The following is a 26,225-nucleotide window of genomic DNA, read 5'->3' as shown; positions in this document are numbered from 1 at the left end:
GCAGGGTGACAACAGAGAATGGCACCTCCCCACTCCTCCCAGGAGCAGCAGTGTGTGTAAGAGGGGAAATGCCAAAAAGGACCTGGGGGTTTCTGTAGAGCTAACCTGAACTTAACATGGGAGAAAGAACAGCAAGATTCTGCGCAGGTAAATCTTAAACAGTGTGGCTACGCAGTAGAGAATAGAAACGTGTAAACAGGAAACAGTAACAACTTCTAAGGGGAAGAAGGTTGATCTCGGGCATTCCAGAGAAAACAGCCTTTCACCTTGCCCACCAAGGAGGACACCAGGACAAGGTAAAAAGCCCCTTGGGTTATCCTCCCACAATCTCAAGGTTGTTTCAGGTCCACAGACTTAGAAGCTTGGACTAAGCCCTGGGTGTGATGGCTGGACACTCCCACCTCCAGGTGACTCCTGTGGCAGCCTACCATTTCCTTGTAGCCAGTGGTAGACACACTTAATCGTAAGAACTGGGTCTCTCTCTGTTCCAAAATGGTATCCCCTAGCACAGTGGTCAGCAAACTCAGTCAACAGAGCCAAATATCAACAGTACAACGACTGAAATTTCTTTTGAGAGCTGAAAACCGACTTCTGCGCCTGGGCCACGAAGTTTCAATCGCATTGTACGTTCGCGCCCGCACGTGGTATTTTGTGGAAGAGCCACACTCAAGGGGCCAAAGAGCCGCATGTGGCTCGCGAGCCGCAGTTTGCCGACCACGGCCCTAGCAAAAAGGACTTTTTAGGCCCCAACAGCTTTCACCCTGCCTTGCACGAGGCAGGTTCGTGGAGTGATCTACTGTACCTGGTTCCGAGTATCTGAACTGGTTCCGCTTAAACTGTGCCCCAGTTTGGCAGCAGCAGGCCTACCCTGACATTGGGGAAGTTCTGTAGCATTTCTGGACTTCCATCTCCATTTTAAAGCAAGAGTGTTGGACAAGGTGGTCTCTAAGACCACTCTTTTTCTAAACAGTGTTTCTCTGTCTTGATGAAAAAGTGCAAAATATGCTACATTTATTTGAAACTTGGGGAGGCAAATTAAATTTTACTAATTGCTATAAAGAAACAGTCCACTTCCCAAAATTAAAACCGCACAACGATGAGTTGACATATATTAAACAGACACAAACCCCTTTGCACCAGCCATTTTGCATCAGCAGCATGTGGTTACTGGTGGTTCACCTCCCGCGATGGAAAGACCTTGTCTGGTTTGGCGAGTCTTTGTTCCCACAGCGTGATGCGAAGAGAAGCAAGTAGCTGGAGTGGCAGCTACATATAACAGACTGCTTTAATTGCATTAAAAGGGAACAGAAGTACAGACAATGCATCATCCAGCTCGGTCTAAGAACTAGTTACCAGAGTGCCCAGGAGATACGCCTCCCCGGATCATGATGGGATTCCCAGCCAAGACGTTTGTCTCTGGCTTGACACACACCCAGCACTGCCTGAGCTCTACCACATTGGACTTTCAGAGCTGAGAGTGGTCCAAGAAGACATGCGGTCCAACCTCCAGCCAACGGTAAGCTCCCAGCTCCATCACTGCACAGGTCTAACAGTTGAGAAGTTCAGCCCTCCTGGAATTTACTCCCATGGAATACTCCCTGGCCCTGCCTCATGTGCCTACTCTCCCTTCCAAGTGACGGCCTTAAATAGCATCTTAATTCTCACATCTCTCTGCAAGCTCCCTACTCCTCCTCACTCCCCTCTGCATTTCCTTTTTCTCCGTTGCAGTTAGCACCTAACAGCCTATTACATTGTCCCGTGAAGATGGGGATCTTTGTCAGATTTCCTCACTGCCACATCCCCAGTTTCTGGAAAAATACCTGGCATGTAACAGATGCTCAGTAAATGTCTGTGGAGTGAATTAATGAATGAAAGCAAGTTCAGTGTAGAAATGAGAATAAATATAAAAATGGAACCATGAAGATGTTTTTAGGACAACTGATGTAGTGTGTTGTCTGTTAACAGAGAAATGCCATGTGAAGCCCTGTGTTTTTCCTTTATGTCAGGAATACAATTCTAAACCAAGAAATCACCACAGCCCTAAAGTAGCTGATTTTTAACAATCTTTATTGTTGAAAGTATTACAGATGTCTCCTTTTTCCTCATTGTCCCCTTCTAGCCCACCCCCACCCCAGGCCTTCACCACACTATAGTCTGTGTCCTTGGGTTATGCATACATGCATACTAGTTGTTGGAGGGTGGGTGGGTGGGAAGAGATTAACCAAAGAGATTAAAGTAGCTAATTAGAACAGTGATCGCCAACCTTTCAGACCTCACGGACCACTGGTTGGTGACCGCTGGAGAACCTTAGAGATCTATAATTGAAGCTGCTACATAAATGTAGAGGGTATATTTATCAGTACTGAGTTCATACTCATTAACTTTTACTATGTTTAGAGTATGGTAATTAACTCTTACTAGTAATCATAGGATTTTTATTAAAATGTACGTGCCAGACTGAAGCATTAAACTATTTCAAATTTGTCATATTAATACATTTGGCAAATAAAATAATAAGAAAAGATATGAAGCATTAAACTATTTCAAATTTGTCATATTAATACATTTGGCAAATAAAATAATAAGAAAAGATATGAAGACAAGCTTTATTATATTAGGTATTCTGTGCTGTGTGTTATGAATACATAATTTAGAAACCATTTTGGTAATTTTCAGTAGCTAATAATAGCTACCAGTTATCAAGCACTTACCTATATCAGTATACTGTGCTAAGCACGCTCAGCCACATTATCTCCATTAATACTAACTGTGAAGTAGGTAATATTAATTTCCTCCTTTACAGACGAGAAACAGGAACAGCTAGGGCATCATTCGCTCAAGGTCAAACCGCTAACTAGCCCAACATCAAACCCGAGGTCTCCCCACTTCCCTGCTGCTCTCCCACCTGCTGCATTGTCAGCTGCTTCCCTGCTAGCTGCTGTGGTTCTGAGCCGAGTCCTCAAGTCACCAAAGCATTCAATGAGCTGTGCATGCAAAGTAACAGCTCCTCTTGGCACCCAAAGAACTTTAAATTGGTCAAATACATATGTGAACAGTTTTTAAAAAGCCCAGGAAATATAAACCTCTAGGAATTTATAGTAAAAGCTGTGATCTGGTGTCAGCTTCAAGTGCAGCTTCGTGGAAGCAGATTTTAGATGGGGTCAGAGGAGGAAGGGCCCAGTATTTCCCCAAGTACAGTCTGATGACCACCTGTATTGGAATAATCCAGGCCCATGCCTCGGCCTTAGTTGTTGGTTTTGGTTTTTTAATCTTTTTTGTTGAAAACATTACAGATGTCTCCTTTTTTCCCCATTGACCCATTCCAGCCTGAACCCACCCCACCCCCCGCCCCAGGCCTTCACCACACTTTTTTTTTTTTTTTTTTTTACCATCACACTATTATTGTCTGTGTCCATGGGTTATGCATATATGCATACAAGTTCTTTGGTTAATCTCTTCCCACCCTCTAGGCCTTGGTTTTGACTTTTTCCAAAAAAAAGAATGAGGAACCTCTCTAACTTTTTAATCAAGGGAGGTTATGATAGGATTATTTTTGATCGATGTAAGGTGGTTGTACTATACAAGTTTAGTATAAGGTGAAGTATGTTATCTATTGCTGTGTAACAAATTATCCCAAAACTCCGTGGCCTTAAACAACCAACGTTCTCTCACGGGTTTCTGTGGGTCAGGAACGCAGGAGCAGCTTCAGCTGGTGGTCCCGGCCTGGGTCTCAGGAGGCTGCAGTGACCACGTCAGCTGCCGCTGCCCGGAGTCGGAGGCTTCGCTGGGGCAGAGGACGGCTCCCAGGATGGCTCCCTCCCTGCCCCTCTCTTCGGGCTCCTAGCTGGCTTGCCCCAGGGCAGCGATGCCAGCCGGAGCAGGGTGCAGGCTGCACTGTGTCCATGGCCTGGCCTGGCTGGGAAGTCACACACCATCGTGGAGCCGTGTGCCGGGTCCCGCTGACCCACAGTTCAGCCTGCTCTGTGGAGACCGCGTGAGGACGTGGTCACCGGGAGGAGGCCTGTTGGGGAGGTGGGGGGTCTTGGAAGCCGTCTGCCCCAGGCGGGAAGCACCCGAAGCAGCCTGAGGCAGTTACAGTGAAGGCAGACTTGGTCTGAGACCTTGCATAGGAATGTTGGGTTTCCAAATGGAGACAGAGAGAGCAAGAGGAAGACATCGGGTGAGTCAGGTTTGTATTAGGGAGGTGGAAGTAGCACTAATGAGAAATGGGGGAAGGAAAGCAGTTCGGTGGAAGAAACCAAATTTAGTTTTGTTTATGCTGATTGAGAGATTTAGTGGGACCTTTACAGCAACTTTCTCTGAAGGGCCAGGGAGTAAATACTGCAGGCTTTGTGGGCCTCTTACAGTCTCTGTCGCATACTCCTCTGTATGGAGAGGGGGAGGGAATATTTACAATCCTTTAAAAAATGCAAAAACCAATTTTGCTCACATGCTGTGGTTTGCCGGCCTCTGCCCGAAGCACACCGCCCTGGGACAGCGGGACACAAGCACAGAACGTGATGAGAAGCCAAGGCTGGAATCCCATCAGTACTGAGTGCTCATCACTTCCTTAACCAGCGCCTCCTTTCTTAGTGTGGACAGTTAACTCTTACTAGCGATTATACAAGTTTTAGGAAAAACAAAACGCACCCTCACTAAAAAGTAGTTCCATCAATAAAGCCTATTGTTTCCGAGTCCAGCCCTGCCAGCAGTCCCCCCCAGAGACTCCACAGCCCAGTGGTGGGCCAGGGCCAGGGCCAGCAGTCAGCACAGTGCACCCGACCGACCCGACCCGACCCGACCGGACTGAGCCACAAGCCCATGCGCAGGCACTTCACAGCCTCCTCTGGCTCAGTCCTTTGAGGTGGTCATCAGCGTCTGCATTTTACAGATGAAGCAACAGCTGCGTGGTCACCTGATCTGCCCAGGTTTACTCCTCACACCTCAAGCCCAGGGCTGCTTCACAAAGGGCCCCCTCTGTAGCTGCCACAGTCACCAGAATAACCCTGCCTCTTCTCTAGATACTGAAGTAACAGAACCTCTCAATATCTGTTCTTAATATATTGGTCATTCGCTCAGGCTCAGCCATAAGTAGAGATCTAACAGGGAAGACTGTCCAAAAAACCCATTTTTAATAGAGACACCCAGCAGATAACTGCTGTATCAGAGCTGCCCACCCCTTCCTCAACATGAGGACAGAAATGCTGGAGGCAGTCACTCGATCTTTAGAAGCTCAAGTCAGATAGATACAGCTTTAATAGTTGGTTCTAATGCCAAATGGGTGGAAGAATCTTCAAAGAATATTTGGTGCCATTGTTACCAGTGGGGGGAGGAATTCTTGCAAAAAAAGAATTGTCTGAGACTCTGAAGGGAGAACCGATGATTTTTATTTGCATGTAATTAAATCCTTGAGTTTCCAAGGTCCCATTTTCCTCAGTCCCACCACAGAAGAAGTCCCATTTTGCTTTTTTAAAAAACATATTTTTATTGATTTCAGAGAGGAAGGGATAGGGATAGATAGAAACATCAATGATGAGAGAGATTCATTGATCGGCTGCCTCCTGCACACCCCCTACTGGGGATTGAGCCTGCAACCTGGGCTTGTGCCCTGATCAGGAATCGAACTGTGACCTCCTGGTTCAAAGGTCGACACTCAACCACTGAGACATGCTGGCTGGGCCCATTTTGCTTTTAATAGAGCTGAAATAAAAGCCAGTGTCCAGAGTTTCCATTCCATGTCTTCACAGTCTACTACAGCATCAGGCCAGCTTAACGTGTACTCCCAGCTACAGTCCATCAGTCCATTGCATGTGGGGTCTACAGGGACACATGGCTATGGAGAAAACATGGGTGAATACAAGGACGCAGGAACAAGAGAGCCCCATGAACCCAGAGCAACAAGAGAGAGAATTCCTTTGTTTAGGGGATTATGTATTCCCGAATTTTTGTGGGTTTACAGTGGCCCTGCTCATTCTGGCCAATGATCTTTTTTTCAGGTTTGATTGACTAAGTACCTTCCCTAGGTCACCCCAACTTTACTGCACGTGGGCCCATCTCCCTTTGTTGGACCCCTTCCCAGTGACCTGTGGGGAATGGGCCAGTGGTTCCCTGGAGAGTGTGAAATTGCAGCTTCCTGGTGAAGCTGCCCAGATGACATGTCTCTAATGTCTGGCCTTCCCTTGGTCCTTTTCTATTAATAACTAGCTCATTACAACAAATCACCACTTTTCCTACGAGAAGGGAAGCCTGTGGCTTCTCTAGTCAGGGTGCGGCGGTGGCAGCCTGACCGGAAGGCAGGCTCGGACACACAGCGCCCAGGACGGCCCGGCGGGCTCACAGCCCTGGTTTATCTGAAGAGTTCACACAGTGACTCACACATTCATCCATTCCTACCAAACCCAAGGGCCACCATCACAGGGATATAACACTGGGAACAAGGGAAAGGCAGCAGAATTCTGGATTTATTTCTATGCTTTTGGCAAAATAATGAAACTTTAGGCCAGTAATACAACATTATCAAAGTAACTAGTTTTTCTGACAGTCATTTCTCCTCTAAAAAACTTAAACTGATTTGATTAAAACATAAATAAGGAAAATTGTATCCCATTTCATGTTCAGGAACCAAAATGAAATAGGGATGCTTTATGTTACTTTCTATATACCTATCATTAACAACCATCTCCTACATGAGCTCTCAGGGCTGTGGTCAGGGGAAGATAATGAAATCTGGTAAATAAAGTGCATGCAGAACGGCTGTGACACTGGGAGAACAGGAAACCAGTCCTGTCCGTCAGCGGTCAGCGGCAGAGCACCAGGCACGCGATGGGCGTAGCAGTGCCCCTCGGCCTGGTGAGCTCCCCAGCCCAGACCTGGCAGGACCCCTGGGGCTCACGGCCTGAAATCAGTCAGTAGTGTTAACCAGCTCCCAAGGTCAACCTCGGCTCCACTGTTTAAAACCATGGTGCCAGGCATTTTTCTGAGGAAGCCTAGGGGACTATCCATGGTCCATGATCACAGCAAACTTGAGGATCAAAACTCACAAGAAACTTCTATTTGAGGGTTAGGCTAGAGAGTGTGAGAAAGCCGGTCCCTTTTTCACTCTCATATTTTGGTTTCTGGGAAAAGGATATCCAAGATTTAAATTAACTTCTTGTTTAGTAAACAAAAAACCTTTCCACCAAAAACAAAAAGAACGAAGGTAAGCCATAGGCCAAGATGTGGCAAAGTCACTCCCTTTCTCGAGTCCCTTTCCTGTGTTTCCCGGCTGCATTACCACAGACGTTCCCTCTGGTACGTGTCCAGCCCCACAGCCCAGGGAGGAGGGTGAATCCAGGTGAGAGAACACCGAGGAGCCTCTCAGGGGGCTGTGTCTACATTTGTTTCTTAGCTTTTATTTATTTTTTAAATTTTATTTTTATAATAAAATACAATTTATTTCTGCATGTGGTTTGTATCACAAAATTCAGATTGGAGCACTCAGACCAGAAGCATATCTTAGTCTCTACTCAGCTCTGAGCTGGGCATGGCCTGAATCAACCTGATTTGACCTCCACAATAGTCCCCATTGGGAAGTTTTTATCTCTGAGCAGGGAATTTCTGCTTGTAAAAAAAATGAACTGTGGGGCCATAGCAGTGTAGACAGGTAATCGTTATGAAACAAGACTATATGATTAAAGTTGAGCTTTTGAATATTTTCTTAAATTAGAAGTCCAGGTTAAATTTCACATGGCTATCTGCACCTGGCTTTCACAATGTCTTATAAAACATTTTGTTCTGATGGTGAATTCTAAATAGAGTTGCACAAATAAATACTGAATCCATGCCCAGAACAAAACCAAAGTCCTCCAGCCAAACTGCTTCACACTAAACAAATTTCAACAATAATCACCATTGCTTTCTTACTTCGTGGCTGACCCTAAGGAAAACCATATTTATTGATAATGAAAAGCCTAGGAAGATAAAAAAAACACCACCAACACATGTATGTGCTTATTTTTACTCCACCAAACTCTGAAGTGGCCGAATAACCTACATGTACAACTGCCCCTGCGCCGAAAAGCAGTCTTCCTCCACAGCTGCCCTGGCACCTCTGCTCACCTTCCCCGTCGTGCAGCATTCAGGTGACTGACTGCCTGACGCATCCTGGCTTCAAAACATGGTTTCCCAAACCACGAGTCTCTAGATTTCCCTGCAGAACCGAACTCCGTCCGTGACAATTTTTGAGCATTGTCTCTAGGAGGTTATACAGAGCTACTTACGAGTGGAACAAGAGGTCGTCGCTGGAGGAAGGGTTCGGAGTGTCCAGGGGGATGCCCGCCACGAGGGCACCAGATGCTCTGTCTGCACCCACCGCCTTTACAATCCGGGACTTATCTGCAAGGAGCCCTCAAATCTCTCAAGAATTAAGATTTTGGTGCTATATAGCTAATCCTCAAGAGGGACCTTTTCAAGATAGTGGTGCTTAAAAGCAGAAAAAAAGACGGACTCAAAAACAATGCATATAGTATGATCCATCCGTGTTTAATAGAAGAAAAAAGAAAAACTTACACACATACTTCCATATGCACCAAACATTTGTAAAATCTGGGAGTCAGCTGGCAGAGGCCAGCCATTCTTTCTCTCAAGGGGAGGCTTTTACCCTTACAGACACTCCTATTTTTCTTTAAATCATAGACATGGATTGCTTTTATGTATTTTTAAAATTTGTATTGTTTATAAAGGCGATACAAGATGGTGGAAAAAGGACCTTCTGCCCTTGTCTCCGAAAAGTCCATAGAACTACAAGGAAAAGAACAGAAACACAGACTTCAGAAACCACGTCGAGTCAGCAACCTCCCACCCACCACATGAAGCTGGAAACGGGCAGGAGCAGTGACGTGGCACAGTGGGGCAGACACCACCATTCAGAGCCTGGGGAGTGTCCAGAGAACAGGACCCGCAGGGAGGGGCAGGGACAGGCTGAAGAGGAGGATTTCACAGCTGGGCTCTTAGGCCCCTGGGAGCCCTACCCACACCCCAGTAGGCTGAGGAATCTTGTTGAGAGAACTGAACCATTCTAGAGGAAAGTAGTTGGGGGTCAAGGGAACAGCTGCAGGACACCCTCTGGTGGCAGCCCCGAGGGGAGCCCAGCTGTCCGTGACCTTGCTCTGCCAGTGTGAGCGACACCTGAGGAGAGCCTCCAATGTAAAGGGACGGGGAGGAGGCGGGGAGGTAAGAGGGAAGCTTTGCTCCACGTTTATTTCTGCAGGGAGAGGAAAGGCCCACATCTGTGAAGCAAGAACGGGATGCTATAACCAACAGAAAGATTTAGAAATTAAAAGTGCAACTTGCCAAAATGAAAGTGAGTGAAAGGGGAAATCTCCCAGAAGGTAGAAAAAGAGGAGAGAAAATATAAGAAAATTACAAGATCAATCCAGGAAGCTTAACACATGACTAAGAGGACTTCCTTCCAGTAAAAGATAAGAGAGAATGGTAGAGAAATTATCAAATAAATCATTACCAGACCCAAGACCACCAACTTTCCCACACAATGATTTTTTTTAACTTGACCTCAGCTTTATTATGTGTGTATATATATATATGTATTTTTTTAAAACTATGTATTTCCGTATTTTTTACTGAGGTGAAATTCACATACCTTAACCATTTTAAAGTATACCCTCAGTGGTATTTAGTACAGTTAGTGTTGTGCAACCATCACTTCTATCTAATTTCAAAACATTTCCATCACTCCAAAAGGAAATCCTGTACCCATTAAGCAGTCTCCCCCACGTGTGCCTCCCCCACCTCCTGGCAAACACCAATTTGCTTTGTGTCTAAACAGCTTTACCAATTACAGATACCGTGTGTAAATGAAATCATACAGGATGTAGCCTTCTGTGCATGGCTTCTTTTACTTAGCATAATGTTTTAGAGACTCACCCATGTTGTAATATGTATCAGTACTTCATTCCTTTTTATGGCTGAAAAATATTCCAGTGCATGTATACACCACATTTAGTTTACCCATTTATCAGTTGAAAAACATTGGGCTGTCTCTACCTTTTAGCTATGAATTCTCCTGTGAACATTCCTAGAGTTGAGTACTTGTTTTCAATACTTTTGAGTATATAACTAGGCGTGGAGTGGCAACGCCGTTTTACATCACCACCAGCATGCACAAAGTTTCCAGTTTCTCCACATCTTTGTCAATGCTTGTTCTTTTCCATATCTTCTTCAGAGAAATGTCTCTCTAACAATCAATAACCATATCCTCGGGTGAGGATTTTTTTTTTTTAGGGCAAAAGACCTGAATAGACACTTTTCCAAAAAGAACATACACATGGCCCATAGGCATATAAAAAGATGCTCAATGTCCTAATCATCAGAGAAATGCAAATTAAAATCACTTCACACCTACCAGAATGGCTATTATCAATCAATAAACAAGTGTTGGTGAGGATGTGGAGAAAAGGGAACCCTAGTGCACTGCTGGTGGGAATGCAGACTGGTGCAGCCACTGTGGAGAACAATATGGAGTTTCCTCAAAAAATTAACAATGGAAGTGCTTTATGACCCAGTGATTACAATTCCAGGAATATATCCAAAGAAACCCAAACTCTAATTTGAAGGAATATATGCACCCATGTGTTTATTGCAGCACAGGATTCCTGCACTGGTGGGGGGCGTGGCCTGCAGGGATCGGCCGCTGTGGGAGCACCGCTCATCCCAGTCAGCTGGGCGGCTGTGAACCCGCCCTCTGAGCAGCCGCTTATTCCAGTCAGCCTAGTGGTGCTCCCACTGTGGGAGCGCACTGACCACCCGGGGACAGCTCCTGCATTGAGCGTCTGCCCCCTGGTGGTCGATGTGCATCATAGCGACTGGTCGTTCCGCTGTTCGGTCGATTTGCATATTAGGCTTTTATTATATAGGATAGCCAAGATTTAGAAGCAGTCCAAGTGCCCATCAGTCGATGAGTGGGTAGAAAAGCTGTGGTACATTTACACAATGGAATAGTACTCAGCCGTAAAAAGGAGGAAATCTTACCCTTTGCGACAGCATGGATGGATCTGGAGAGCATTATGCTAAGTGAAATAAGCCAGTCAGAGAGAGACAAGTACCATGTGATTTCACTAATATGTGGAATCTAATGAACAAAATAAACTAACAAACAATTTGATCATGCCAGCTTATTGGTTGTTTCATTGGAAGGACTGATTTTTGGAGCACCCACCACTGCCATTTTCTATGATGTCACTATTTATATATTTTTTTAACTTTTAATTTTGACATTATTATCGATCCACAGGAAGCTGCAAAGGTGCTACAGGAATACCCCGTGCACGTTTCACCCACTCCCCCCTAATAACATCTTATGTAATTATAGTATAATATCGAAACCAGAAATTTAACACCTACAACACAGTGAATTTTAAAAGATCACTTCAGACCAGGCTTAGCCTTATGCAATTTCCCAGGTCAGAGATAAAAGATCCTAAAAGCTTTGAGAGAGAAAAAAGCCCCAGGCGGAGATCAAGAACCAGAGTGCAAAACAATGGGGCAATGCCTCTGCACTTGGAGTGAAAGCATTTTTTATCTAGAATCATAAATGAGAACAGAAGAGACATTTTCAGATGTGCTAAGTCCTAGGTGCTACCAGAAGATGTCCTTCCCGGTCGGGAACCGGAAAGAGAAGAGGCAGGGAATCCAGGAGACAAGGTTCCTGGACAGGCGGCGGGCCAAGGAAGTGCCCGGGAGAGCAAGAGCAGGCTCCCAGGAAGGGCAGCTCCAGGGAACCGGGAGAGGGAACACCTGTGGGCAGCGATGTGGCGGGGTACTGCAGAGAGGGTGAAGAGCGTAGAAGGGCTCAGCCAGACTTTTAAGAAATTAATAGATGAAGAGAATGAGATTAGTTTACCTTCAAGGGAAAAAACTTAGATAAGAAAACATGATTCTGGTATTTACGTTTGGCTTGGTAAAAAATAACAGTAATGTATTTTCAAAATGTTGGAATTTCTGAATGTGCTTTTAACCATAAATTACAATATAGCTGTATTGGGGAAGTGGGGGAGGGAGAGAAGCTGTAAGAGAGATAAAATAATAGTCCACCACCACGGGAAGTCAACAGACCGCATCTAAAATTATTGAATCCAAAAAAAAGTAGAATATGCCGATATATTTAGAAATCTAGCAGTAGATGGCAGAAACAGCCAGGAGTTCAGAGTCCTCTCAGAAGGGGCAAACCCTGCAGTGCAGAAGGGGTACGAGTGTTTGTTTTTGTCATAAAAACTCTATTTTGCCTTAAGCTATATGCATAAAACAGTCTAATAAAATAATAATTTCATGTTGGATTGGAAGTACTATTATCAAACAAAAAGCAATACCTAATAAAACATAGTGAAACACAGTTCTACCATCCTTTATGGAGGAGGCCTTCTCTAAAGACTTTATAATTTGAAAGAGATTGTACATTTTACTTTTGAAAATGGGAAAATGAAAACTCCCAATTTGGGAAGCGCCGCCAAGCTGACAGGATAGCGGTGGCTCTCCCTGAGGACAGGTCTGAATGGGGGGAAGGGACACGGGCCTTCAGCACTTGGGGTCGCCGGTCCCAGGATGGCAGGACAGACTAGGTGCAGGCCGAGGACAGAGCTTTGCTCTCCTGACCAATTCTGCCTCTGATCGGAGAGCTCACGGCACTGTCAACCACACGTCACCGTTGGGGGTGGACGCCCCTACTCTAGCGTGTGCAGATTTGTGCAGTGATGAGGGGAAGAGAAGGGTACATGGCAACACCATCTGAGATGGCAGATGGTAGCCAGACATGTGTGAAGGGACTGGTGTTGAAGACTGTTATTTAAGAGGCAAGGGAGGGAAACGGGCATTGATCTGAGAAGAGAAGAGCTATTTAGTGCTTCCCCAGGAACTGGCAAGGAAGAGCCGGGAGCGGTTGCTAAGGAGAAAATAGACAAAGGCACAAGAACAGTCTGACTAAACGCTGGCGTGGGGGCGGCTGGGCTGAGGGCAGGGCCGGCTCCCAGGACCCTGCTGAGCAATCGGGATGACAAAGTGGCAGCTTCATGGCCCCTGTCCTCCTCCTGTTAGAGGTCTTCTTCCTCTGGGTCTCCCTCTGCAACAGAGAAGCTCCTTCTGCACCTCGGCCGAGCTTCCTGTCCTGGGGTCACCACGGAGCTTCCCGTCCTGGGGTCACCTCGGAGGAGCCTGGCGGAGGCTGTGAGCAGGCAGGAGGCGGAGTCCAGCAGATTCCACACCTCTCCCAGACTGGGCCCTTGAATCGTATTCAGGACTCACTTCTTTCTTCCTTTCTTTCTTTCCTCTTTGATTTTTTGGGCATCTGATTAAAGATTGAGGCAGTTTAGCTCTAGTGTATGAGGAAACTGAATGTGGCAGAGTCCACAGCTCAAACTGACACCATCCCACACACCACACTGCCCACACACACGGTGCTCAGCCAGCCGTCACCTCAGCGGTGCACCCATGGAAGAAAGGATAAGCCGCAGACCATGACCTTGGGTTCAAGGTAAAGGTGTATGGCAAGCCTGAACCTCAGTGACTTAAGAAAAATCAGCAAGAAGTTCTTAAAGAAGCCTGAACCCCGTGTCTGTGGTTTGCTGACTGAGGCGCCAAATGTATACCCAGACGCTGCAGACAGACGGACCGCGGGAAGCGGGTCCCAGAGCAGCACAACGGAGAAAGTCAACAGGGTGAGGAGTTTCAAGGCAGGAGGGTAAGGATCCCATAAACGGAAGGCAGCGGGAAACTTCGACTTTCTTATGAGATATGAGGATCACTGCCGACCATTAAGTGTCAAATCCGTGCTGACAATCCAGCCCCTGCTGACCTAGGAAACCAAGGGGTGTGTGGGTAGCTCCAGGCGGTGCCTTTGCCACTCACAGGAAACAGCCAGTGGCAGGTGCACGGCCGGGTGCTGGCGTGCAGGGCGTGAGGAGGTGGCCCACTTTCTCCCCTCAGCACTGGCGCCAGGGCACAGCGTCGTCTTTATAAGAACATGTGCAAATATCCAAATCCCACTCCAAATGAAGCAATCCTCCCGTGACCAGGCCTTTAACACTGCCTGGACCTACTAATGGAAAAGCCCCGTGCTCTGCACAGGCTGTGGGAGATGTAAGCAGGTACTTCCTTAGAGACAAGATGACAAGTATTCAGGTTTCCCTTGAAAACAAATCCTGCCACGAAACAAGGAGATGGATGAGGACGAGGACAGACCTAGTGATTTTTTTCTCACTACAGAAGACACTGTGGAGCACAGGGGTGGAGACTCGCACGCAGCTCCAGCTCATAAACCGCTTCCGCACCGCACACCATGCACGTGGTTAGCAAGCTGCTGGATTCTCCACCCGCTTAAAGAAGGTGTAGTTACCATGTTCATCCTGAGGCGCAGGTGCAGACCCCGTTAGCTCACAGCGCTTTCAGGATTTTCAATTATCCACTCAATAGCAGCCCACCCCTGGAGCAACACAGAAGGGTTTCAACATGGTGTGAGAGCGCTGCCTCCTGCAGCAGGCAGCTGCAAGCCTGTAATTTAAACGGCAGTTTTAAAGATACAACAGTAACCATTTGCGAGCAATCTTTCCCTGTAAGCAGGCAGTGTCTCAAGTTCAAAATTAGGGGGTATGCACTCTGCCTAAAATTCCTGCCCCAGGTTGGCTCTACGGACACTGCGCCCCTCATCCGCACCGCCACCTCCTGAGTGCAGGGCGAGGGGAAAGGGCAGCCACCCTCCCGGCCTCCATGTGTTGTCCCTAAGCTCTGGCTCCCGAAGCCCGGATGACCTGACTCCCCAGCTCCCAGCTCCTGTGCCCACCCTCGGCCTACCAGCTCTCCCAGGCACCTCCCCAACTGACCAGGGATTCTGTCAAACCATAACTATAACGAGAGGGAGGACTGATTCTCTACCAGGCCTTCAACACCAACCCCTATGATCAGTGAATAAAAGAATTGTATTTGGCTGCATTGAGTTTACCCCCGATTTTTCTCATAAAAGGTCTGAGGTGGCTCTGGCCTCGCCCAGTATTGACTTTCTCCTGTGTTTTTTTCACAAACCTGAGGGCGCTGCCCTAAGCCAGACCCTGGACACACGGGTAAGGCTGCCACCGCCCCCTCCACCGCGGAGGGCTCCCACTGGGGACACGGTGCGGTGCGTGCGGCGTCAGGCACTGTGGTTCCCCCTTCCCTGAACGGAGCTAAGCGACGGCGTACACTTCTCAGATCTGGGTTCTTCTAAACAGTGGGGCCGATTGGCTCTTCCAGACTAAATGCGAGCAAAAGTGGTTTCCGCTAGGATCTGACTTAAGCGTGGTAGGAAGGGAAGGACGGCGTAGGCAGCAGCTGACCGATGACCAACACGAGGCATCACTTCTGACTGAGACGAAGGGAGAGAAGGGGAGGGAGAGCCAGGGTGGGAGCAAAGGGAGGACGCCTGGGGAAGGTGGGAGCCCGTGAAGGAAGCTCAGGTGAAGAGCCCAGGCCCTGCCCTGGTGGGCGGCAGGCATTACCTTGAACTTGCACACATCCAAGCTCTCTCTTCTGCTGCAGAGGAAGGCAACCTGGACTCCGGGAGTAGTCCCTGAGGCTGAGCCCTCCACCCGGGCACCCGGGCAGGACCTGCCGGGCGCATCCTTTCTCCTCTCACCTCCAAGCTCACTCCCTGTCCTGCCAGAGAATGCCAGCTGCCTCCAGGGAAAGCTTGCAAATGGAGAGGGGGGGCCAAAGCTACACAATGCCTATTTGATAGGAAACCGGTGAAAACCCCGAATACCCTGCCTGACTACGACGTAAACACACAGCATTTTGATGTGTGGGGTTTGTTTAATAACTGAGCCGATTATTTCAGCTCTGCGCCTCGGCTGGCTTTACCCTGCACGTTTCCCTCGGATGGGCACGCCTCCCTTGCTGCCAGTTTTGAATGTAAACGTGGAACATGATGCAGCGGTACAAGCTAAACTAGACAGCGGGCCCAGCACGCACGGACTACGGGACCTCGCATTCACCCGCTGCCCCTGGCGCCGAACAGCCAGAGCACACACAGGGCCGGACGGAGAGCCATACCTTCTTTGCGTTGGATGATATTGTGTTGGCCATTAAACCTTCCAGGTAGCTACCCAGGCTGATCCCCTTCACGGTGATGATGGCTTCCTGGGTGAGCACCGTCCTACAGAAGAGCAAGAAGCACAAGGCTGAGCTGCCCTAAGAGAGGGGAGGCTCCACCCGCCCTGACCTTGGAGTTCACCATGTGGAAGCCGGGGCGAGACCACGTACATTGCAGGGTTCTTCGGATGGGGTGTGTACACCAACCTCTCGTTCACCGACACAAAGTTTGTGAGCGTGATCTTAAAGAAAGGAACAATGGCTTTAGGTTCTGCTTCTCTTCCATTTCTTCCCAAACCATCCGCCCATACTCTTCCATCCCCAAAACAGAACAGAAGAAACATTTTGGCCCAGAAGGCACCACCGTATTAAGTCCCAGGGAAACCGGATCCTGGCTGCTGTCACCGGCCTCTCTCCACCCACACCTGAGCTGGGCCTGGCCTTCCAGGGACAGGCAGCCCCCACTTTTTGAAAGTTTGCATATGCTACTTTGCTTTTAGGAAAGACCTACATTAGTCCCTGTTTTTGCTAACTGATAGAAACTTGAAGAGGATCTTTGCTTTTATGAAAAAAGGTGACAAGCAAAAACAGCGTTCAGGAGCCACGCTCAGCATCTCAGCAGCAAGCCCCGGCCGGAGCTGCGACCTGTCGGTGAGCATCTGTGCTTTATCTCCATTTATTTTGTGCATCGTTACCAGGATGTGTCCTAATGAAACTGCTTCTTCACTTGACACCGTTTCGGCTTACCTAAGGTTTTATTGGAACACTCGACTTTTGGATAGTGAGGGAACTTGTATTTTCAAACTTCCAAACCCTCAGCAAAAAAAAGGACAAAATATTCCTGGTTAGCATGCAGGTAAACGAGCGGGAAGCTTCTCGCCCACCAGGGGCAGGCTCTGGCTTTGGGACACTGTGTCCTGGGGTTCCGCAGGGCAGCACCCTAAGTCTGCACAGACTGTGAGAGCAAGGTATATAGATATCTCCTCAGTGCTGTGTCCTGTAAACCAACTAGCCCCCCCATGTATATTTTTAATATTTTCTATTAAAAACTATTTGAAAACTGGAGCTGTAGAACAGCATGGTCCCACAGAATTTTCTGTAATATTAGAAATGTCCTGCCCAGCCAGCGTGGCTCAGTGGTTGAGGCTCATCCTATGAACCGGGAGGTCATGGTTCAATTCCCAGTCAGGCACATGCCTGAGTTGCGGGCTCGATCCCCAGAGTGAGGCTGTGCAGGAGTTAGCCAATCAGTGATTCTCTCATCATTGATGTTTTTCTCTCTCTCTTCCCCTCTCCCTTCCTCTCTGAAATCAATAAAAATTAAAATATATATATATATAAAAATATATATATATTAGAAATGTTCTATCTCTGAGCTGTTCATTGTCAAAGTCACTAAATATGTGTGGCCAGTGAACACTTGGAATGTGGTTAGTGTGCAGGGGAACTGAATTTTTAATTTTATTTAATCCTAATTAATTGAAATGGAAATAGCCACATGTGGCTGCCATATTGGCCAATGGAATTTCATCTTTGTTTAACCCAATTTACTTTCTTAGCAAAGAGCCAATTCCAATATAAGACCTTTTTTTTTTTTTAAGTTCAAGTGGTCAAAGGCAATGTAATCTTCCAGCAATGATAAGCTTAAAGCACTTATACTCTGCTCATGTAATAATCTTTCACGGAGCTCCCCAGCCTGGCCTCTGTTCTGGCAAAGGGGTTAGCAGGGAAATCTCCTTCCTCCTATTGAGTACAGAGTAGTCAAAAGCTCATTAGTTACAGTGAATACAGTGTATGGAAATATTTATCAACATTAACAATGAAACTCCGATGAGCCATTATCTTTTTATGTGCAATATTTTTATGCCTGGCACTGTATTTTATAAACCTTATTTCCCTTCATTAATCCTCATAACAATACTATGAGATTTGTTCTTTTTTTCTTTTTAAGGCAAGGCATGTGGGACCCAGAAGAGGTTAGTCAGGAACATATGCAGTCCTATAACCATTCCGTGATAACTTCAGGATACGGGTTCACGACTGTCCTACGCCATACCTCACTGTAGCATGAACAATCCTTCTTTGCTGAAAACTAAACTTTCGTGAAGGACGGAGTGGGATTTTCCAAGCAGAGGAGAGGAAACAGAATGTGTGAACTGTCAGCGGGCCGAGGTGGGGACACACTGCGAGGCTCCCTGTGACTTTACAGCAGGGCTGCCTGGGGCGAGGGAAGGTCAGAGGTGGTATGCCCAACACTGTAAGCGGTTCAGGACCTACCTTCCAGCACAGAGACACAATCCACAGTGAGATTTCATAAAGTAAACCATGTTCCGAGCCGATGCATTCTCCCCAACGTGTTTTTGAATGTGCATTAAGCCAATGTACAGTTTTTTAATTGAGAGAAGCGAGAGGGAGTGAAGGAGGAAAGTTGCTTTTAAAATTTCTGCTAAATCCAAAGAAAAATGGAATTACTGCTAAAAATCACCCTTGCTAATGGAAGTCAGGATAGAGCTGTGGTCGGCAAACCGTGGCTCGAGAGCCACATGCGGCTCTTTGGCCCCTTGAGTGTGGCTCTTCCACAAAATACCACGGCCTGGGCGAGTCTATTTTGAAGAAGTGGCATTAGAAGTTTAAAAAAATTGGCTCTCAAAAGAAATTTCAATCGTTGTACTGTTGATATTTGGCTCTGTTGACTAATGAGTTTGCCAACCACTGGGATAGAGGTTATGCCGGGGGCAGGGGGCGGGGGGGGGGGGGAAGATGGGCGATTCTGGAAAGAAGCACGGGCGGGGGGGAGGGGCAGTCACATTCTATCTCTCCATCTGACCGCTGGTTATATAGGTGTGTTCACTTTGTGACAGTTCATCATTACATGCATTTTCTAGACACTTATTGTACTGAGATAAAAAGATAATAACGTACTACTAAATAAGTTCCCCTATAAAAAACAAGCGATCACTCAGACCAAAGGTGGGCTGAACATAAAGTGAAATGAAGCCGTTACGCACCATCACCAAGCCATACCAAGCACCTTTCTCATCCTAGGCCATTGCTTACATTGGTGGAACAAAGCTCCATTTTCTTTTCCACTGGATCCACAACAGAATGTTCTTTGATGTATGTTAAAGTCCTACTGGTTCCCAAAATCTAAAAAACAAAGCAAAACTAGCATAATGGAATGTTACAATGTCATCTTGTAGCATCAAACACAAAATACCATTCCATTTACTCATTTGTACACGGGTGGGGGTGCGCCATGAACCTGTGCGGTGACCTCAGGTTTCTGTCCCAGCAGGTGGGAGAGACACTGGACAAATGAATGAATTCAAGTGGACTTGAGTGTCTGAGCGTAACGAATGCTTTGATGAAAAAGAAAATGGGGGTGGGGGGCAGGAGTGCAGAGAAGGCCCCTCTGCCAGTGGCAGAGCCGGGGAGGGAGGAAGGGTGCCACGCAGAGTTCTGGGGTGGGCAAGGGTCCAGCATGTGAGGAGGTGGTGGGCGGGCAGGCGTCTCTGAGCCAAGGAGAAGCTAGAACAGACCCGTCCCTCACGGTCCTCAGAGGAAACTACCCTGCCGGCACCTTGCTCTTGTACTTCCAGCCTCGAAAACAGAGAAAACAAACGTCTGTGGTTTAAGCCCCCAAATCTGTGGTGGTTTATTTCGGCAGCCCAACAGGTGCAAGCGAGGCGGGAGGGGATTCTGTGCCGGCGGGGGCTGAGGGCGGAGCCATGCCAGTGTCAGGAGGTGTGTCGGGACCATGGAGAGGGACAGCTTCCCGACGTTTGCAGGGGAACAAACCATCTCTTGGGCTGCCTAGAAATCCCGAGTGGGCGCTCTGAGGGAAGGTAGTCATTTCCTCAGATGGTGCCGGCTGGGGCAGCGTGGGTGTAGCCGGGGTGAGGCAGGGGTAGTGGGACAGAGCCGGTACCAGCTGGGTGGTGCAGGTGCAGCGGGCCGGGCAGGACCGGCGGGGGCAGCAGCCGTGGGCTCACCGCTTTCACGAGGGCAGGCAGCCCCCACTCGGTGCTGAGGAGGCGGTGGCTGTGAAGCCGGCCGCGGCGGTCCACGCTGCGCTCCAGCACATCGACTCCCACGACACAGGGATTCATCGGATTCGGGTACTTCCTCATAGCAGCCTTGATGACCGTGTCCCATGGGTGGCTGGAGGGAAGATACAATCGCCTGGCATAAGCAAGCAAACCGTTTGCAGCGTGTACCAGAGGGGCGCTGGGAGCCAGAGGTGCCGTGTGCCACAGAGTGAAATGAGTCAGGTTTTTCCTTTTGGTTTTAATTAAAGGTATAGCCAACAAATACATATCAGGAGTCCAGCTCCGACCTAAATCCTGGATCCTGGGATCCTGCTGAGCCAACCAAAGGCAACCAGAAGGCTTTGCCACCAGGCTGAGCCAGGAACCTGAGACAAGAGCAGGAACAGGAACAGGAACAGGAACAGGAACAGGAACAGGAACAGGAACAGGAACAGGAACAGGAACAGGAACAAGAACAAGAACAAGAACAAGAACAAGAACAAGAACAAGAACAAGAACAAGAACAAGAACTCGGGCCCCACCCTGACCGGTTTGGTTCAGTGGATAGAGCGTCAGCCTGCAGACTGAAGGGTCCCAGGTTCGATTCCGGTCAAGGGCATGTACCTTGGTTGCAGGCACATCCCCAGTAGGAGGGTGTGCAGGAGGCAGCTGATCGATGTTTCTCTCTCATCGATGTTTCTAACTCTCTATCCCTCTACCTCCCTCTCTATAAAAAAAATCAATAAAATATATTTAAGAAAGGAAGGGAGGAAGGAAGGAAAGGAAGAAAGGAAGAAAGGAAGGAAGGAAGAACTCAGGCGCCTAACAGCAAGTTTTTTTAAAAAGGATGAGGGCAGCCACAAACAAAGCGAAGTCACCTGCACCCTACTTGAAGCAACTCGAGGCCCACATCTGGGCGCCGTCCACACACCCAGAGGTTCCCATACTCTTTCAGGAGGTCTGCAAGGCCAACACTGCTTCATGATGCTACCAAGACATGGTTTGTCTTTTTCACTCAATTGACATTTACGCTTCAAAAGCATCGGCGGGTAAGACTGCTGGCCTCCCCCCACGGACTAAAGCCAGGGCCCTGCTCACCGCTGTGCACGCGGGGAAACCACGCCACTGTTTCTTAAGACTATCCATGATGAAGGAGTAAAATTACGTTTGATTATTCTAAACCCCTGAGTACTTTTCTTTTCATATTCTGACCACAAGAAAGCTAAGACCAAACTGGGATTAGATGCCCCACTATGCTTAGCCCTAAACAACTTATGTAACAAAATTATTCCCCGGAGTACTACTAGCTACAGTCTAAAACTCAGAGGACCTCACGGTGCTTTATATCCCTCTAGAGGAGCCTGTTCTATAATTGATAAGCCCCGATAAACCTCACCAACCCTTGCCAATTTAGTCTATATACCGCCATCTTCAGCAAATACTAAGAAGGGATTACAATAAGCACAAATACTATAAGACACAAGCACAAATATCTATATATATAAAAGCCTAAGCAACCGTTATGACCAAATGACTGGAACAACCAGTTGACCAGTAGCTATGACATGCACTGACCACCAGGGGGCAGATGCTCAATGCAGGACCTGCCCCCTGGTGGTGAGTGCACTCCCACAGGGGGAGCGCTGCTCAGCCAGAAGCCGGGCTCATGGCTGGTGAGCGCAGCTGCCGTGGCATGGCGAGAGCCTCTCCCGACTCCTCAGCAGCCAGCTGTGGCAGGCAGGCGCAGCGTGGGCTGGCCAGGATGAGCAAGAGTGGGTGCAGCGCCCGGACCCAGCTTGGGCTCCTCCCTGGCCACCTGCCACTTGGCGCACTGCTACATCTCCTGAGCGGTCCTGGATTGCAAGAGGGGCGCAGGCCAGGCTGAGGGGACGCCCCCCCCCGCCCGAATCTGTGCACCGGGCCTCTAGTAAGACATAAAAATGTTTTGCTGTCTAAGGAGGCCGGGGAAGTGCTGGGCAGCTGTGGGTGGTGGGCCCAGCTGGCTGCTTCCTTCCACGCCCATCACTTCTACTAGCTTTGGTGATCTGGCAGACATTTTCTCAAAAATCAATTAAATGGGCCCATCACTTCAAGGAAAACAACTGATACTATTTGTTGCCAAAGATAAAACTTGGGTTTTGAGTGAAAATTTCAAAAACTTGTATCCATTCCCTGACGCCTCATACTGTAACCGGGTAAACCCATACACTCCCAATGAGCAGAGCCAGATGCCACAAAATCACACAATAGTGAGAGACTCATTTAAAATGTTGGACAGGCCAATTACTCTGGTCATTATGGTTTCAGATTTTACATTAGTTTTGTTGTAGTAGCAAAAATAGCCACAATTACTTTAAAAGGCTATTAAAATACTCCTACCTTTTCCAGTGTTTTATTCACACACTATGTGAGGCTGGGTTTTACTCACATACTTCAAACAAAACAAGAGTGTAAACACTGAATGCAGAAGCAAGATATGAATATCAAGCCACCTTCTATTTAATAGAATCTATTAAGTCGGACACTATAAAAATTAGCATAAAAAATAGTATCACTTTTCTTACTAATTTGGGGGGTATCTTGGAAAATACAGGGTTTTAAAATAAAAAATGTTATGTTTGTGTAATGGGTTTATTGTTCATTTTAATTCATTAATAAATATTACTTGTCAGTTTTAATTTCTAATATGGTAAATATGGATAGCTATAATTCACATAAACAAAAACTGTTAGGGTTTCCCAACATTTTCTTAGATAATAAAGAAGTCATGAGGCTGAGGGGTTTGAGAATTGCTGGCCTAAGTGGGTCCTTGATTAAGTGGACCAAAAATATATACACAGCTGGTCACTGCAGTATGATGTGTAATAAGGGGGGAAATGATGTTCTTTCAATAAGAGAAAGAATAAATTGCAACACATTCATACAATGGAGTATTATATAGCTATGATACATATACGTGTGTGTATACATACACAACACACACAGATCTCAAAACCATACAGTTGAAAGGGAAATTTTTAAAAGATGTATACATCTGATGTCACTGATTTCTATTTTAAAACAATAAACACATGCCCACATAGATGTAGTCAAATGGAATATGTATATTATCTTCAGAGGGATACCCCCAAATTCATAATTTTGTCTGCCTGTGGAGAGAGGGGATACCACACTGGGGGGGGTGTGCTTCAACTCTTATCTCTCTTATCTGTAATGCTCAATTTCTTATTTAAAAAAAAAAAGTGGGGGGAGGGGCGTTCTTTTCCCTGCTCCTGGCTAGAAAGCAAGTTTGTTTTAGGACATCATGTCCTCCAGAGCCCTTAATTCCCTGAGATGAACATTACCTACTAGAGACCTTTCCTGGTAGGTGTTAGAATTCAGAGTATATGGCCTTGAATCTCTGCCTGAAATCTACTTGTGTGGGCTCTGTTCCTGAAGATTTTATAGGTCTACCTGAAACCCAAGTCAATGCTGTGAGGATGAAGTTTATAAGCCTATTAACTTTTAAATGCCCCTTTTTATATTTTTATATTTCAGTCCTACCTTTTTTTCATTACTATTAAGACAATCTTAAACCCTGGCTAGGTAACACACACTAAATCCAGATGGCTTTCTCAACGGGGTCTCCATTTCTGTAGGCCTGTTTATATTGCTCTCTGCTGGGCCTGACCTCCAGTCCCTGGGGTTTCTATGCCATGTGGGCTAAGAAAGAAATCTTGATGTGTTCAAAAGGTTTTGGGCCTACTTATTTCTTGCCTTTCCAGAGCAAATTTATTAATTTTCGGTCAAATATTTATCTGACAGTACAACAAATATATAAAGGAAATACGTATAAAAAGAAATCTATAACCCTCAGAGAAAAAATAAATTGGTGATTTCTGACGGACTAAGCAAGGGGTGAGCTCCACAATCAGCCAGAAGGCTGGGCTGCCCATTTTGTGCTGTTGCCGCCGCACAGGACTATGTCACTCGCAGCCCGGCAGCCACAGGGGCCCACCCCACACTGTCCTTGGCCAGCTGCACTCCACGTTTGTCAATTTTCATCACAGCCCTTGGCTTTTAACTTCAAAAATCAATGGCAGGGGATCAGCGCCGAGTCCACAGCGGCTTGGTGTTGACAAAGTTCTTTGGCGGGTAGCCACCCCCATTTTGAAATGGCATCTAACCTCAGCAAGATCCCTCAGCTCCTCACGGAGCACCTACTGTGTGCCAGGCCGCAAATTTGTATTTGCCCGGAATACAAATCGAATGAAGTACTGATACAGGATACCACACAAACGAACCTCAATAAAATGATGCTAAGTGAAAGAAGACAGGCACAAGGGACCACATGCTGTGTGATTACATTTATATGAAATGTCCAGAAAAGGCAAATCTATAGAAACAGAAGGCAGACTAGCAGCTGCCTGGGGCTGGCAATGGTAGCCAAGACTGACTGCAGATGGGCACGAGGGGACTTTGTAGGGTGATGGAAATGTCCTAAAACTGGTCTGCGGTGGCGGTTGTACAACTCTAAATTTACTAAAAATTATTGAATTGTACACTTCAAATCAGTGAATTTTATCAATAGTGACTTTTCACAGTTGACAATTCACTTCTGCTTGTCAGTCAGCATTTCATGAGCTTCTAGGGCAGTCCTTGTCAACTATTCCATGACAAAACAGCCCCACTGCCCAGGCATCTACAGGATGCAATGACTTCACGTCTCCCCGCTGCATCTAGCCCGTGCCAGTTAGGTCCCAGCCTTGGGAGAACTGAGAATAAAAAATCAACACTAAAATTGGATCCCATCAAGTCTAAGGATTTCATTAAAAATAATTTTAGAGGTTCTAACCTCTTGATATATTTTTAATTATAATTTTACATTTAAAACGCCAAAGGATGACAATTCCATTTCATGAAGTTTTTTAAAACATTTTTAAAAATTTCTTTTTAAATTACAGTTGACCACTTTTCCCCCCCCAAAAAAAAAAATGTTTTTCTAAGTGGAGTTGGGGATATTTAAAAATCTTTATTCCTTTAAAAGATATTAAAGAATGATTTCAGAGGGTCACAGATAAATGACTTAGACGAAGATACCACCTAGGTCACGAAGGCACTTTTACATAGCTCCCAGCTTCCCATGCGCCCGGAGGCCTTCCATGCCCACAAGTGCACCCCGCGCCACAGCCCCCACTGCTTTCTCCACATCTGCTTCCTCCCGAGCTCCTGGGCCGCCGTGGACCCTTCATTTGGAAAACATGCTTAATGTTCGTGATCTGCTGCACTGCATAACAAGTCCGCACGCCCCTGGCCCCAAAGGAGAACGGGGTGTAGGCGAGATCAGGCCTGGGGGGAGGGGGGGGACTGAGGGCGCACTGTCACCTTGACGGGTCCCCTCCCAGCCGCGTCCGCCCCGCTAGGGGCGCGCGCCGAGGAGGGCGCCCCGGGCCCCATAGGACCAGCTGAGATGCATCCCGCGGCTCCGTCCTCCTCCGGCCGCGGAAGGAAAGGCCGACCCCCTCCCCGGCGCTTCAGGAATCCCACCACGGCCTCCACCGGCCGGGCGGCGACTCCATCAAACAGCTGAGGACGCCCCTAGAAGGGACAGAGAGCCTGCGCCTCTTTGCAGGAAGCCGAGGCCGCGGTCTGGGAACGGTCCACGCCAGGCTGGGAAGGCTCTGCGAGGGCCGGGTCTGGGGTCCGGCCTTCCTCGGCCTCCCCCAGCGGCGCGGGGGCAGTGCCGGCGCCGGCCCGGAGCCCACGGCGGCCCGCAGCCCCACCTCACCCGAACACGTGCTCCGAGCTCCAGATCTTCATCGCCGCCCGGCACCCGCCGCAGAGCGCGGGTTCCCGGTTCCAGACCCGGAGTTGCCGGCTGCTCCGGTCTCAGCGCCGCGGGGGCGTGGCCTGGGAGGGACGGGGCGCCGAGGGGCGTGGCCTGATGCCGCGGGGGCGTGGCCTGGGCGGGGCGCTCTCGGGAGCCGCCAGCTTGCGTGTCAGGTGACCACGCGAGCTGCAGCGGCTAAAAATAGGAATGCGGGACGCCGCTGTAGGGGCCTGTTGGGGAACTGCTCCTCCATGTTTGTTCTGGAAGCATCTTTCAGAGAA

General features: G+C 47.7%; 1 protein-coding gene across 4 annotated transcripts; it reads right to left on the bottom strand.

The window, feature by feature from the left end:
* Positions 1-1,101: 1,101 nt before the first annotated feature.
* On the bottom strand, positions 1,102-26,013 carry PRELID3A (PRELI domain containing 3A). 4 transcript variants are annotated; one of them, XM_008159680.3, is made up of 7 exons: positions 25,903-26,013; positions 20,100-20,268; positions 19,165-19,254; positions 16,279-16,349; positions 16,069-16,171; positions 14,381-14,467; positions 12,382-13,333 (listed from the first exon to the last, which is right to left on the bottom strand). In XM_008159680.3, the coding sequence occupies exons 1-6, from the start codon at positions 25,932-25,934 to the stop codon at positions 14,414-14,416; spliced, it is 519 nt and encodes a 172-aa protein (XP_008157902.1). In that variant the 5' UTR covers positions 25,935-26,013; the 3' UTR covers positions 12,382-13,333; positions 14,381-14,413. The 4 variants fall into 4 exon arrangements, with proteins under 4 accessions (XP_054580002.1, XP_054580000.1, XP_008157902.1 ...); XM_054724027.1 differs by lacking the exons at positions 12,382-13,333; positions 14,381-14,467 and adding an exon at positions 1,102-1,254; XM_054724025.1 differs by lacking the exons at positions 12,382-13,333; positions 14,381-14,467 and adding an exon at positions 5,501-5,833.
* Between the last annotated feature and the right edge of the window lie 212 nt (positions 26,014-26,225).

Source organism: Eptesicus fuscus, chromosome 12 (genome assembly GCF_027574615.1).
Source record: "Eptesicus fuscus isolate TK198812 chromosome 12, DD_ASM_mEF_20220401, whole genome shotgun sequence".
NCBI lineage: Eukaryota > Metazoa > Chordata > Mammalia > Chiroptera > Vespertilionidae > Eptesicus > Eptesicus fuscus.
Note: the sequence above shows the minus strand (reverse complement) of the source record. Positions and strands in the feature narration are given on the sequence as shown.